General features: G+C 38.9%; 1 protein-coding gene across 8 annotated transcripts in view; it reads left to right on the plus strand.

Annotated features, from left to right (window-relative positions):
- acot7 (acyl-CoA thioesterase 7) overlaps positions 1 to 16,250 on the plus strand; it is a 92,239-nt gene that overhangs the window by 50,541 nt on the left and 25,448 nt on the right. For 5 of the 8 annotated variants that reach the window (XM_088617575.1, XM_088617574.1, XM_088617576.1 and 2 more), the window contains exon 7: positions 6,502 to 6,648. In XM_088617575.1, coding sequence (XP_088473701.1) covers positions 6,502 to 6,648 — 147 coding nt within the window. The remainder of the gene's footprint in view (positions 1 to 6,501; positions 6,649 to 16,250) is intronic. The other 3 variants (XM_088617580.1, XM_088617577.1, XM_088617579.1) reach the window with 1 other exon arrangement.

Raw genomic sequence — 16,250 nt, forward strand, 5'->3', positions numbered from 1 at the left:
AACAGAGAGCTTCACTTCTCTGTGACACCCAGAGGTGAAATGATTAAAAAAAAATAGCAAAGAAAACAAGAAAGGGGTCTGGTGCTGGAAGACTTGTCAGGGTTTTGATCACGAGGTGAGATATCAAAGGTTTTGTCAAGAAAAAACCTCTTGAGCTTTTGAAAATATTAAAACATGGGAATGCAGCAAAGGATACAAACAAGAGGAAAGACTTTGTCCCATTTCACCTGAAGGCTAGTGCCCAGTGAATCCCAGTATTCTATGCCGTCACTTCTTGAAGGAGGCCAGAGAAACATCTTCAGCCACCTGGCTGGGAGATTTAATCCACCAATCAGCGGATGAATCGCTGTTAAGAAAATAGCAACTAATATTGCTGTGTATTAACATGCACTGATACTTACACTTTAGGAACTGATACTTAGTGGATGCTGCACATTGGTGGTGGTGGAGGGGAGTCCCCATTACCTGTAAAGTGCTTTGAGTGGAGTGTCCAGAAAAGCGCTATATAAGTGTAAGCAATTATTATTATTATTAGTGAGCTTCTCTGAAAGTATTTTCGTGTTATTTAGAATCCGTGTCCCTTCCAGTCATTTACAACATCAGGCTCTGTAGCTTTGAAGTATCCTTATTTTTTTTTATTGTTTATTCTGGTCGTTTGGCTCTGTGTGAATTTGTTGAAATACAGTGCTCATATTGTTATCAAATCTTGAAACTTAGAAGACACATTTAAGAACTCCAAATCCATCAGTTTTAAGATAATTATGAGAATAATTTCCGTAGAAGACAAGAGGTGTTTCACTTAAAAACTGTACCTTTTACATATTTGAAATGTTTCCCAATTTCAGAAATTTGCAAGGGTCCTACTCTATGTAATTACCCTACAAAGCACCAATATTTTATGATTTTATTAAAATGGCATTTTCTTTACAGAGACATGTAGCAAATTCAAGTGACTTCAAAGGCCTGAGTGAACAAGTGCTTTATTGTCTTTATATTGAAAAATATATTTTTAGGTAGGGCTGATGATCCTTCTGTCATGTACAGAACAAGTTCTCAATAGCTGATTCCCAAGTCTTGGAAATGAGATATAATTTCTCCCATGAACAGAATGCATTCTCTGAACTGTGCTTGATTGCTCTTTAAAATCAGATGTGTATCCAATTTTTGACTCAGTAACTGCACCCCAGTAATGCTCATAAAACATGAAAATATACTCACTTCAAAAACTGTGAAGGTTTACATCATGCCTCCCTCACCATTTAGGTTTTAAAGTGTTCCTGACATGTTTAGCTCTCGGCGCACAATCTACTGTATATACAGTGTATAAACTTCCTTGAGTGCTTGAATGCAGTTGTCTCACTTCACTAACCTGATCAGAAAAAAACAACAATCCATCTTTTCAAAAACATCCTATCCTACAGAAGTAGGGGATGATTTAATGTGCTGGATTAGACCACTGTGTTTTTAAGCAATATGTTTTTCTTTATTTTCAACGCATTCAGCTCAATCTGTCTGTATGCTCAAAATACTTGGTACTGTATCAGTCATTACATTTAACCTGTCCTTGTTGGGTCTGAGAAATAACTTTGCCTTTTACACCGCGCAAAATTGCATTGTAATTGTCAGCTGCAGCAAGAATGATTTTCGACAGCAGAAAAAGGAACACGTCTGGCAAGACTCAGCAGAATTTTTAGCAAATTTTATATCGGTAAGGGATTGTCTAGAAATCAGTGCCACTTGATGCACTACAGCTTCTTTATTTGTGACATCTTGTCCATGTTTATTTTGGTAAATGAAATCTGGTGTCTGACCTTCGTATGGAGTCAGTAATCCATGTCAGTTTTAGATTTTTCCATCTACGATTTTCTCTAATATTTGCAGAAATCTATTAAAGATCTAACTGGCACATTTACCTGTGAGCTACCACAGAAACACCACTTTAATGATTTACTGTACTGTATAAAGAACAAAAATCTCTAAACAGCTTGCAATACACATCAGAAAACATCACTGATTCTTGTCTAAAACTGCCTGGTGCATTCTGGCATTTTTGTTTCTTATGTTTATTTTGTTATGACAAAGAATCTGCCTTACCTTCCATCACCAGCAAGAGTAAAAAAGGCTCAAATTCAGGAGAAGCAATGCAGTCTGGAACATTACAAAAAGATTGTTATCATGCCCTGAAAATAACATCTGTAAGACTTTTATTATGGTTAGCAAAAGCAACCAATTCATTCAATATACTGAATACACACCTCTGAACCCACCCATAAGAAGCATTGTGTGGGGAGAAGCATTTGTAAAACTAATCATTTGTTCTTAACTGCCTAAGGATTTCTGGTTAATGCTATTTAGTATTGCTGTGCATTTGTAACTCTTCTCTTGTTTGTGCTACATCTTCAACCCAGTAACTCCTACAGCACCAGGGAGATGAGTCAAATCCTCTTTTCTTGTTCTTTATTTTGCTTAACCGTTCCCTTCCAGTGCAATGAACGCAGCCAGAATGGACTAAAATGACATGGCGTTGGTTTGAATCTGATATTGGTTAAGCACGAAACATTCTCAACTACTGTATATCATCAGTGGTAGTTCACCTCAGTGTTAAGGTGCAGAGTATTCATCTGAAATCCGATTAATTTTCCATCTTCACAGCATTCACTGCATTTGATACTAATGGCATGGCCTTTATTAGAAAGAAACTTTTCAACACTCACAACTCACACTGTGCAAACAAGACATAATTAGTACATATTAGTAACATAATATCATTCCAGTAATGATCTTCATTACCAGCATATACATTTCTTTGGTGATTAGTTCTTCATTAACTTAACTGCAGCCCACAGAAGAAGACGTGAACATGGTGGGGTTTTAAGTCAGATATTTTCTTCCAGTTCATTAGTGATTCTCAAGTTCTGCTGTTCATCCTCACTGCAAGCAGCATATTATTAGGACTGGAGAAAATGGAGAACAACACAGGATGTAACAGAAACACTTTGTGTTTTTAATATAAGCAGCAATGATCTTAATGCTTGCCGATGGTGCATTTTCATTTATTAAAGAACTACAACCCCCGGGGTATTTATGGATTTAGAATATATTCAGGAGTGAAACAGTGCTTATGCTACTGTTTCAAAGCAGATTCAAGAAATGAGATTTTGAGTTAAGTGCAACTAGACTGCATATGGTAAAATCCTTTCATACTGTGTTTCTCTTTTGTTACATTTCACCACATGATATCAAACAGTATCTTGGCCCCACTCTTTATTTCTGAAGTTGAGCTGCCAGATTCATGTTTAATTTAGCCATGTTCCATCACATCTTTAAAGGAAAGATCTCTTGTTGCTAACTTGGCCCTTTTGACTGATGTCACATCTTTATTTGGCTGATCCCTGATTTTAACTTGGCTGGTTTTTATATGAGGACTGCTTTGGCCTGATTTTGTCACTGGGGCCCATATGTCTCTGCCTGTTTGTACAGTAACACCAGAGAAACCCGTATCCCCCACTGTGCCTGACCTAACCTTCATCTCTGGAAAAACACGGCTACGAGGAACTTTTGCCACGTCAGATCTGGAAGATGGCAAGCTACATAATGTAAATCAGAATGAACTATGTTTATCTGGAGTTTAATTAATGGAGACTTATATGGATTCATTATGTATTGATCATGCCATAGGGTAGCTCCTTCTTTTTTATATTCCTCGATTCCCTATCCATCTCCTGACCTGAATTCACTGGAGACTGCCACTACTGCCACTACTCCTGCCAGCTGCGACCTGACATACAGCTGAATGCTGTACATAATAATACATAATAGAAGTATTATGAGCTGACAGTCGTTTAGCAGACATTTTCATTAGAAGTGAATTACACAGACCCAGAGTGCAGCATCTGTATAGTCACGCATGATTATCTTAGTTTTGAGTACTTTACTGTATATAGGGAGATGCATAAGAAGGTCTGGTAACATGCTTAAAGAAACAGTGAAACAGTGACACAGCTGGGTCTTGAATCAGGAGACATCTAATAGACGCTGGGCTGCCCAGCCTCTGTCATTTTCCATGGGATATAAATAATTTTGTCAGAACCATGTAACATGAAGAGAAAACATTATTCTGACTTCCATGTTTACATCAACTCAGCAAAACAGTCCCATCTATGATGAACTAGGAGGGGTAAGTTGGAAGGTGGCTGTGATGCAAAGTGATGAAGAGGGCTGCTCTTCTTCCTCACACAGAGTACCAGCGAAGGTGTGAAGCAGTATGCTTCTGTTCCAGACAGCACCTCATCCCGGTACTTTGTCCTTTCTATATAGAAAGTGTGTACAGATAGATGTAGGCATGCAGTGGGACACTTTGCCCATTGTTAGTTAAAAATGAAGTTGGGAGAAGATAATGAATCATCTGGCACTACCAGCACACAAGAAATCAATACTCACCATATATCTAAATTCTGTTTCAGGCACTAACAGTCATGGGCTGCACTTGAAAATTGCACCGTTAGCAATACCTTTCTTAGTGGCCTTTGAAGCCTTATTCATGCTTATACAGTGTTCATATGTAAATTGGCTTGGTAACTAATAACGAAACTTGAATATAGGATGGCTCATCATATTTATGTGGTATGAGGGATTAAACATCGCCCTTACAATGCTCAGGCAGAAGTCGACAAATCCTATGGGAGAATTTGCAAGCAGTTAGCAAAAGCTAGTCAGTATACTCTAATTTATTTGAGAGCTCCCAGACATTTTACTGTAAGGTGCAACACCTTGTTTCTCACAATACATTCACACCCCAGTCTAAAAGCAGATCATTACCTCTCTCAATGACAAAAGGTCCGGGAATAGTATTTTCAAAAGTCTTAAACCAAAACCGTGTTAATTAGGACTTTGCTTTTTAGCAAATCTGATATGCTTTTTATTGCTAAGCCATGCAGCATTCTTTTTTCTGTTGTAAGAAAGTGACTGATGTTAGAAAAGCATTCCAAAGGGCAATAGTGCTGTGCTCATGAGAACTCAGCTCATCAACACAACATTAGAGATTTTTTTATTTTTAACATACAAATATGTAATGTCCAAATGTCATGACCCACACAAGTCAGACTCAGCACTAACGTAGGGTTGTGGTATATCCACTTGAAATCTTATCTGGTGATATATTAACCACTTCTTCATTTCTCTAAAATATTTTTCCACCTATATATCAGCAGCACACGTTACTGGAGAGCTTGCCCAACAAACATCAGTGGATCTTTCAGTGCTTCCAATCTTCTCAGACAACCACCACGGCTAAATGCTCCCTAGGTGGAAGAGGGAAAGTCAGTGCATTTTTTTCATGGAATGTGTTTTAAGCTGTCGAGCTATGCATAAGAACAGCCAAGTGGCATGGTCATGAGGGCAGATATACTGATCAGAGGCTGTAATCCTGTAACCAGCTAGGTGACAACAGTACCGCTGGTCAAGAATATAGAACCACATCCTGGCCTTGACCCTCTGTGTGCTTTAAGATGCTCTTCCCTGACTGTTAGATGAGAACAAAACTAGTCACCCTCTGCAACATGAAAAATGACAAGCAATGTACTGTAGGCCCCTGATGAACTTGCATTTCTTCATTTCAAACAGTTCCTGTGAGCACTGCTGTTTGTAGAGTGCACCCTGTGTGTACAAATGAACCAGAGAAGCTTTGAAATTTGTCCTATCTGGGCTTTGAAGACTTAGCCTTCACTGTTTTGCTTGCACAATGGCATTCAATCATTGCTTGGGCTCCTTCATTTGTTCTTTTATTTTTTTTTTACAATTCTTCCCTCATTTTTTTCCCATTTTTATCCCATTCTGCTTAAACACAAATTGGATTTTCTTAGAAAAGCAGGCACCTGAATTGATGTCTCATCATAACAGGCACAATTGCTTAAGGCTTCAGCATTAGACATTTTTTTTTCCTATCTTTCAGTTATTTGTTGCGTTTTGTTGTAATGTTTCAACGTCAGCACAAGTATTTACAGCCACGTACTGTTTAAGACAGTACAGCATAGCTTAATTGTGCTAGCAAAAAGCAACAGATGATTAATATTGGCCAGTTATAGACAAATCTTAGCCATACACACCATATTGTATATGTTATTTTCATATTATTTTTAATATTTATGATATATCTAGCATTCAGTATGTTCACTCCATACCAAGGCAAAATACTAACAGGTCAGGACATGATCCAGAGCTAGCAGAAATACAATTTGGTCAGCTTTTTCAAACTCCTGAAAGGGATTATATTCAACAAACAGATGGTCCAAGAAATTCAAGCTTTCAAACCCACAAATAGGGATATTGTAAACTAACAAATATGTTCCAAATCCTCTTTTTAGAGTTTTATAACCTTGAAGAGAACCAGTGCATAAACATCTGATATACCCTGCTCTCACCCTGACAAACAGACCGACTTCCTTTCTCTTGCCACACTAGGCTGTCTTTACACTTTTATCCCTTCTGTCTCCTTGGTGCCAGTCATTAACCAGGATCCACTGGTGTTTTCAGGCGTTACAATGAAGCTGATGGATGAGGTGGCTGGAATTGTGGCAGCGCGACACTGCAAGACCAATATTGTCACCGCCTCAGTGGACGCCATCAACTTCCACCGCAAGATTAAGAAAGGTAAGATTACAAACTTGAGGACAAATTCTGAACGATGTGGTTCAACGGCCTACTACCTCCTAAATAACAAGCCCTGTTGCTTTCCAGCACCTATGGTTTGCCTTTATTCTCACTGGTGAATTACAGCATTTAACAGCCAATTCCTGGCAGCCTTGCTCTGCTAGGGGCTAATCGAATATACAGTAGCTTTCTCCAGTCTGCTTATGATATCAACCCCCTTGAACAGATACAACATGGTAATGCGCAGAAAATTCTTATGAGTTCAAGTTTGTAGATTTTCCCACTAAGACAGGTAGGTATAGAAATCTAAATACTGTAGTCACAACCAAAGCTCAAATTGGACTTTCTCTTAATAAAATTGATCGATCTTACTGTACCTTTTACTTGCCAATAGACAATTGTCCGTTTTTTTTCACTCTGGTTCCAGCTGTTTTACCTTTTATGTCTTTGAGAAAAGAGAGAAACTAGCAAAAGACAGCAGATACTCTGAAGCTCCTTACTCAGAGTCTTTAGAAGATATTTAAAGGTGACAAATGACTTTTTATTTGTCTGTTGTACAGTTTAGTAGTTTTGTCAATTACAGTTTGGTAATCAAAACAAAGTAAGTCTACAATTCTAAACGGATACTGTAATTAATGCTTTAGTATTTGGCGTTACCTTACCTGGCTAAGGAAAGGACAACCTGGCTCAAATTCAGACCTGTCACAACTCCCAAAAGGATCCCCAAAAACACTGCTGCCAATGTCCCCAAAACACTTTCTTCAGGTATTAGAGTGTGAGTTTTGTTTGAACAACTCAGTTGGGATATAAAGTTTTTACAGGAACCGATTGAGGAACACGTAGTGTAGTGTATTCCACTGCAGTTTGAAGTGAATAAGATGCTTGTATGGTCCACTATAAGCTTTGTGTGATTGAGCTGGCTCAGGTGTGCAGTATTTCAGAGGAAATCAGATGCAGAATGAAGTGAATTTGAGGCATGTATTATGCAGGCAATGGGACACATGGCAGCAAAAAATAGAAGATCAGCCAAGAAACCTGAGCTCACCTACAGTATGACTAGAATTCTTTCTAACCAGAAAGACTAGCATGAGGTGAACTGTACTGATGCAGAATTAGGACAGGAACCAGTAGCAAGTTATCACTTTCTGAAGTTTGCTAGAACTAAACTGAAGGGCTGCAAGCAGGCAGACCTGACCCAGTGCACACTGATGCCTCCTCAGTGTGGAGTGGACCTCAGTGGTCAGGGGGGTTCCTAAAGGAAGGGTGAAAAGAAGGATTGGGGATAGGGGAGAGAAGAAACAAAAAAGGCTGGGACCAGAAGAGAATGTTTTGGATGCTCAACCAGAAAGGGAGAAAAAGGGAGGGAGGGAGATTAAGAGGTGATTGCAGAGGAGAGAGGGCAGGGAAAGGGAGATGAAGTGGTTGTGGTTGAGTCAAAGTTCCAGGGAGGGTTTATGGCATCATGAGAACCAGAAGATCAAGTATTATTGTAGGTATGGGGAGACAGTTGCTTTCTTGACAGAGCTGCTTGTTTGAAAAGAGGCAAGTAAGAGACAGGTGAATAAAAGAAAGGCAATGTCTAGCAACACAGTGTGAGATGCCTAACTCCAATGAGTACTAGGAAAGATTTGCACAGAGGTATGGACAGCAGGCAAGGATTTGTACAGTACATAGAGTGCAACATTATAATTTGAGTTCCTCCCAAACCTCTGTATAAAAAACATTTATTAAATTATGATTAATTGGCAAAAACTCCATGCAGGCACATGTATCTTTTAAAAGAAAAAAAGTAATTTCAAGACTCTCTCCTGTCTTGTAACTGTGGCTATCATGGGAGAATGAAGCTCCATTGTCTTCGACAATCAAATCAGTCTTTGATTAGTGGCTTGTTGAACAGAGAAAGGAGGCTAGTGACAGTCAAAAGCATAGCAACCTCAAGTTTGAAGTTTGCAGTGGCTTATTAAAAACCATCCTTGCCTTCAACAGCCCTCTTGAATTCTGGCATTGTCATGAGTCACTGGATGCTTTACTGTTGAATGACTGGAGACTAATGCTGAGGGCTTAAAATCTGATTTATCTGACTGCTCTCCCTTGCTCCATGAGTACCTTGGCTCCTGCTGTATAGCTATGAAAATATAAACCTATTTAAATGTAAGCAAAAAATCTATATATTGCTTCCTTTGTTGATGTTTATTTTGATAATCTGTAGAAGAATTCATATGTTCATATTCATTTCAATGTGAAATACAATCCCTCAGTTCAAATGACAAATCTCAGAATCTCTCTTCAAAGTAAACTGATGACATACCTTGTATAATTAGTTGTCTGTAATTTCAAAGCAAGCTCTAGATTGAATTCCTTTGACTTTCTTAGTCATTGTTTCACTGCCATTCTTGTTTCAATAAACAATCAGTCTCGTATATAAACTCACATTCATACACAAGATAACTGGATTAATACTTCTCAAACCTATTTTCATTTAGAAGAAAATTAGTTATTTTCCAGTGTAAATATAAATATTGAATATGTACTCATTGGACTTATACCTTCGCCAATCCCTCAAAGTGATGGGATGCTGGATTCCAAGTTGCAACTGTCCTCTTCTTCTGCTGGCTCTGTGCCAAGTATGACTCATGGTGCAGGGAAAAGGGAAGGATTCCGAGCATTGCATTGTGCTCAGCTTCATTAGAAACTGTGCACAAGAGGACTCTGGACTTGGGTCTGAATGCAAGTGGGTCTAGGCTCTGGAGCAACTCAGAAGATCTGTTTGCTAGTCTTAGCTGCTGTGCTGAATATTCAGTGATATTCAGCAGTGTCAACAAAGTTAGTTGCTCCATGTGCCAGATGTCCAGGAGGGCAAGAAAGTAGAAAGAAATCAATTCCAAAATTCTGTGCAGGATTTTTTTAAGTCAAGACATCTAATTAACTGTGACATTTTCAGGTGCAGTACTCATTCCCACTAGCCCTATCCTATTGGCTCCTAGCCCTCTTTCTAACCATATCAGTGACAGTGATGCCCATCCAGGGTCCTCGGTTCAGATGTGTCTCCCTCTTTGTAGACACAGAGATGTTGACATGGACAGTTCATCATTGGGTGAATCAAAATTCACTCAGTCTATGATGTTTTGCTTTGTACCAGAACCCCAACACATCCTGCTTATCACATGATCATCTTACCAGCATTTCTTAGAAAATGACTCACAAGAGTGGAGTTCAGCAAGGGCTCAGAGTCCTAGCTACCCCAACAATCCCTTGTGACTGAACTAGTAAACACTAACAGTTTTTGTTGAGCCTGCTCATCTTCAGAAAATGTCAAAGCTCTGATCACGTTCCTGCACTTTTTCCACTTTACATTTCTTACATTCAAATGCCAAACAAGCACAGACTACAGTGGATAAATACACCATTGACTGAATTAGCTGTAAAGGGGAAAGGGTCTGAATTGTACCTGCTGAACAAATGTATTGAACATTCTTTTGAGATGAATCCCACACTTCCTTAGAATCACCAAATAAAGACTTTAAATGTTACCAATTTTAAGTTCCACAATTTCACAGTAGGCTGGAATAGAGTAGGGTTGGAGACCATACATTAATTTAAAGTATGTAGCTATCCAAATCCAGTATAATGCATTACTGAATATGTTCACCACTAACTATGCAAAATGTGGCAAGACCTTTTCTAAAACAACATCACTAGGTCAAAAACAATGTACTCAAGTGGAGGTGATGAATTTTTTTCAGAGGTGGAAGGCTCAAACTTTTAGTCTCTCAAAATTCTCTACAATCTGATGCGTGGCTCTGAGTGGCTCTGAAGCTGTAGTTTCTCATACATGGCCAAGTTCAAATCCCAGCAGGGGCAAAACTGCAATATTTGAGTCTCTATCTGCTGATTGTACAGCACCCTGCATTAAGCAGTTTTCAGGGTCAGTGGTAATTGTGCATATGGTGCCAGTTTATGGTTGACTGAGAACCTAGAAAGACTGGTGTCATTAAGGCAGACCCCTGATGCTTAATGCCATGGAACTACTACTCTGAGCTGATTGATGGCAGAACTTTAATTGTCTATTTAAAGTACTTGCGGTCTGCTTGGTTTAAAAATTCTGCACAGACACAGAGTGAATTTTGGACCCTCCAGGCTGTAGATAGTGTTTTCAGAGAAGAAGAATGTCTCTCAGCCAGATGAAAGTAATACATTTTTACCTGACCATTTGCCATGTAGGTAGTCTGTCCATTTCATGATCAGTGGGTTTTTCTTGATATTGTATTGCCAGTGAGATATCTCACTGTTTTTCAGCACCTCATTTTTTTTCAGAAAAGATATCTGAAACTCTGTTTTTCCGTCTACTGCTTTATCAAAAACAGGATCAGTTGGACATGTTTGTTCCGATGAAGGCTTTTGTGCTGAAATGTTGACAGCTTATAAAATAATAAATATATTCTGGACTATATAGTGTGCAATTGATCCTGTTGTAGATATTGGTTTTATTTCTCTGGACAGCATCCTCTTGACATTTGGAAGTCTTCTCTTCGCTCAGTACTGCTTTGACATAGATTTTTGTTTTAATGTCTGTTGCAGTGATCACTAGAAATTATTTTCCTTACAAGTACGATACATATTGCTTTATTGGTCATGCATATTATAATTGATATCAATATATACAATGTTACCAACGAGTTTATTTATATTCAATAGAGTAAACAAAATAGATTCTAGATTAGAAGATTGGCCTGTTAGACAAGGGAGGTGAAGCTATGCAAGACAAATAAAAAAGCAGCAGATTCTAGGTTATTTGACAAAACCCACGGAATCTGTGGGTGTATATAGGTACCTTATTTTTTCAGATCTTTGTTTGTTTTAAATTGCTTTTAAAATGAATCCCCCAGGGAAGAGTCTTGATTGCTTCTTCAAATAGATTTCCACAGATGCCCCTAGCTCCACGTAGCTCCACCACAGCTCCTGCAGTATATCTGATCATGTTTATTGAAATGTGAGTAATGTTTTAATTACTGTTGACTTCCCTTTACAGAGAGGATATCCAGGGGCCACTGGCTAACAATGGTCTTTCTCAGCAGCACCTTGATACCATAATAAAGCAGCCAGGCCATTTACTATGTTCAGTATGTTTAGAAAGGTGAAACAATCCTATAATTTGATTTGCTTTTAATTAAGAAGCAATGTCAACGTTCAAGGCATACCTACAGGGGCAGTAATATTGCCTGTTTAGACATATTTTCTCAACAGTGAAAATCAGAAAGTTACTTCCAGGATTAGACTGCTTAATCTGAATTTGTTTCCCGCTCCTGGTGGCACAGTGGTGCACCAAGGAATAAATCCTCTTTCTTTCAGATGACATAATGTTAAATGCTTGAGACACTCAGACCTTAGCATGGTTTAAGTTTAAGACTTACACATTTTTTAAATCGCAGACAGTTCTTTTAAGAAACAAAAGAGCTGGCTTTAAGAAGAAATAGCAAATCACCCTGGATCAGGCCATGTTTATTTTATGACTCCTCATGAAGATACTGTAACTCTCAATGTTCTCTTTTAGTTTGACATGAGCAAAAGAATGCTCTGCATTATTTTCGGGCATGCAGCAATGCTGTTTTGCACAGTATCTAAAATCAGCTTATGTCAAGAACGTTTGACAGATGTGTATGGGGTGCATTCTTTGAGAAAACAGTTGAGCAGATCAGAGAAGTGATCATTCTATACACCATGTTTCTCAGATAAAACCTACTGAAGAGTCCTCCAATGTACACACTGATTTGACACATAAAAAAGTATTATTTTCTGAGGAGATAAAACCTTCTCCAGCATGTCAGGATATGTTGGAATCACCTCGGAATAGCTAGACATTTATGAGCAATGGAACAAGCTTTTTTGTGCCTTTATATGAATTTTGGTGAGGTAAGGCAGCATAGGGCTTAAAAATGTTACACCTCGTGGAAGGTTATAAATAAAGGAAAGTGTTTTTTTTCACTATACCATCCAGTTTGGTGTTACAAATTCTTTATTGCTCTCCAACATGGGTCAAATGAGAAAGCCAGACATGCTCCTCTGACATGGCAACCCATCTTGCTTTGATGCATCATGCAGCTTTTTGACATGCTTTGAGCTCCACAATGCCTGACAGGAGAGTTAGGGCCTACTGGAAGAGAAGCACATCTCTTTGTGATGTCACTGCAAGTCTGTAGGTACCGAATAAGGACAAGCAGAATATGCTGTTTTGCTAAAATAATTAGAGAGCCCTAGCAGACAAACCCCAACCCCACCTCTAGAAGTGCTCAGCCAGTTGTGTGCCGACAATTTGGAAAACCTGGTCACAGTCAGCTAGTGACAAGGCTCAGGTTCAAAATCTGGGTCATAGAGCATAGCCACTTTCCCCACATTGCTGCCAGTAGTCATGTACCTCAGAGTCAACAACTTTACTGCTCAAGCCACTGGGGAGCGGTGTTCCTTGGGATAACAAAATATTAAGCTCAAAGCATAACTTCCTAAAAATGCCAAGTCCTCCATGTTTGCTATCTGAGGCAAGAATTTAATTTACTAAGAATCTGTTTGTATAGCTATAAATATTTAAAAAGACATTTCAGATAAGATGTTAATTAACACGAGAACAGGTAAATATATGACTCATACCCCACTTGACTAATGAAGATCTTCTAGCTTCTATTAACATGATTGAAGGAGGCCTGTATGTTAGAGTTGTTGCCAGGAGATTAAGATGTTCTGCTTCAGTAATCAGCAGACAGGCCACAAGCTGGAGGGCAGAATGTCACCCAGGACTGTCACATCTATCTGATCTATCTGCTAAAAACCAGGAAACTTCCAGATGAAATGCCCCATACATCAGCAGAATATCCATAGCTTGCCACCTGTACGAAAATTATCTCCCAAACACAACTGTCACAGATGTCACCTTTACAAAAGTAAGACAATTGTGTTCAAAAAAGAAAAAAAAGTGTTTACAACCTGAATTTCCTTGATAGTCAGACCTACAGAAAATAAAAAGAAACCACCCAGTGATATTTTATTGTCATCTTTCCTCATAACATTCACACTAGCTACATCTTAAATGTAGTCATAAAAGCAATATTACTACCTACAGCAGCCTACAAGAAGCTCTCAGGTTGTAGAAGCAGTTTGAAGCTTTGAAGGAATCTTAGAAATTAGCTAATTAAACGTGGTTAAGCTTGGGAAGATGGATAGAAGATTTGTTCAAACCAGGTCCCCATGGTGGTTGAAGGTTGTTAGATGACGGGTTAGATTCCCTTCAAGGCAGAAAACAGCATATGTTCTGCAATACTATGACAGGCTGGGGGGAAATGTGCAGCTGTCTAAGGTCTGGTGTACTGGCAATACCAGTGTCTTCAGCTGTGGACAGGAAGGGCCTCAGACAATGGCTTCTAATTAGGAGCCATCTGCTGTCAAAATTAACCAGGCATGAAGGCTCTAGCCAGTTGGTGACAGTTACATTTCCATCCCTGACCCCTTCAACAGGGAGCTGATCGCATGGTGCTGCATTTCTAAGCCAGACCAGTGCATATATTTACCCCCAAACCTATCCTGTTCATATTTTATGTATTATGTCAGAAAACCAAACTGTGTGACATGCTAAACCTGAAATGGTACTGAAATGTAATGAAACGGGTTATGTAATGGAACAATCATGTATCGAAAGGGAATATTGACAATTGTCTCTTGTCACAGAGCAGGTACAGCTGGGAAGTCAGATAGAAAGCATGCATCCTCCGTACTCGCAGGAGGGGAAAGAGAGAGCAGGGTTTTATAGAGGAAAACAGCAGGAAAGGGTAAATCTGGGGTAACAGGGGAGAAGTTGTGGGGAGGACAGCCCAGTGTAAGGGGGTGCTGGGGGTGCTGATCGCTACAATATATTAATTGTATAAATGTGACACGTACTTCAGATGTTTATATTGTGAATGAATATAGTTTCAGAAAACATCATTAATATACATGTCAATACATTCAAAGAGAGCTCACATTTTTGTGTGTTTTTCAGAGTCGTCCTGTCTCATCGTATATTATGCACTACAGCCCTGGCCAGTGCATTGTATCAGACAGTATTGTGCTTGATGACAAATTTATTTAGATGCCTCATCTGTGTTTCCCTATGTATACTGTATAATTCAGAATTGGAGTTGCATTTTGTCTATGTATCTCATTTGTTACAATCTTACTAAAACCCACAGAAATAGATTTTTTACAGAATTTTTAAATCTCACCTACTGAGAGTCTGTTTGTTCATCTTTCTCATTCCGCCACCTGATCTCCACATTTGAAGCTCCTAGGCTCATCCAATGTGAAAGTAAGAGGAGTTCTGACATCCTTATGCTCACAGTCAGCCCGCCATTCTCCAGATAGGTATTCCTAATAACTTCTGATAAATTAATCCCTCTACTACTACTACTACTACTACTACTACTACTACTACTACTACTACTACTACTACTACTACTACTGAAACTACAGTTACATCCACAGTTGTTTTACAAAACAAACATTAAAGAAATAAAGTGTTACTGCAATGATTTTTATGTCAGTAGGCCACAGTTTCGTTCCTTTTGTCCACCCCAGGAGAGCAGTGTGTTTTGTCTTCTTATGATGGATGCTTCCCAGAAACACTTTTTTTTGCTGTTGCCTGGAAATACTGCAAATGAAAACACAGCATTTTACCACAATACCTGCTGGCTGCTACGCAAAAAATAAGCCACTGTAGATTTGTCTGTGTGGAGTTGCTGGGATCACAGGTTATTAAAATTAATGTAACCGAATAAAAGAATAAGAAAAGACTAGAACAAACCCTCACCACATCATACGAATTTAACGCTTGTGCTGAAAGAACACATCCTGACATTTTTTTCTCAGCTATTCCAGCTCAGCAGATCAATATTTGAGCCACAGAAGTGCTTGTCTTTTCCGTTTGAAATGGCAAGATGCAGAGTCCTGCGTTAGCTGATGTAGGTTACAAGGAAACTAATTTTAAAAGAACCAGACTGACAGGTAATGGCACAAGGAGCACAGATCTGCCATTGTGAATAGTGCAGTGAGGGGAAAAAATCAGGGTAGACTGCACAGGTTAATGACTGTGTAGACAGGTTTTATGCAGAGCATTTTAGGTCAGAAGAAACTGCTTAAGGAGCCCTGTGCCTTTATGGGACCACAGTTGTGTTGTTTATCTATTTTCATTACAGGCTGACAATTTTATTGATGCCAGTTTATAGGTCTCTCAGTGTAGGCTGATAGCTTTTGAAGTTCTCCTGTCCACTCTGCTGTAATCAGAGATCCCAGTTTAGGAGGCTTGTCTGTCATCTTCTGGCTGTGTTACGTATTTTGTTGATAAATACAAAGAAAAAAAAGGAGTTGGATAAGTAGCAAAGGAAAGAAAAACCAAGGAAATTAGTGGAGACAATAGAAGGCAAGCATGTCAATTACTAAATTTTAATGAGACAGGAAAAAGGGACTTGAAGAAAGTTAATGACGAAAGGTATATTTTAAAAGATTAAATATTCAAGTATTAACAACACCAGAGCTCTCCACAGTCGCACGACAGTAATAAGCAGCAGAGAAATGGACTGACA

Source organism: Lepisosteus platostomus, chromosome 23 (assembly GCF_059453375.1).
Source record: "Lepisosteus platostomus isolate fLepPlt1 chromosome 23, fLepPlt1.hap1, whole genome shotgun sequence".
Taxonomy (NCBI): Eukaryota; Metazoa; Chordata; class Actinopteri; order Semionotiformes; family Lepisosteidae; genus Lepisosteus; species Lepisosteus platostomus.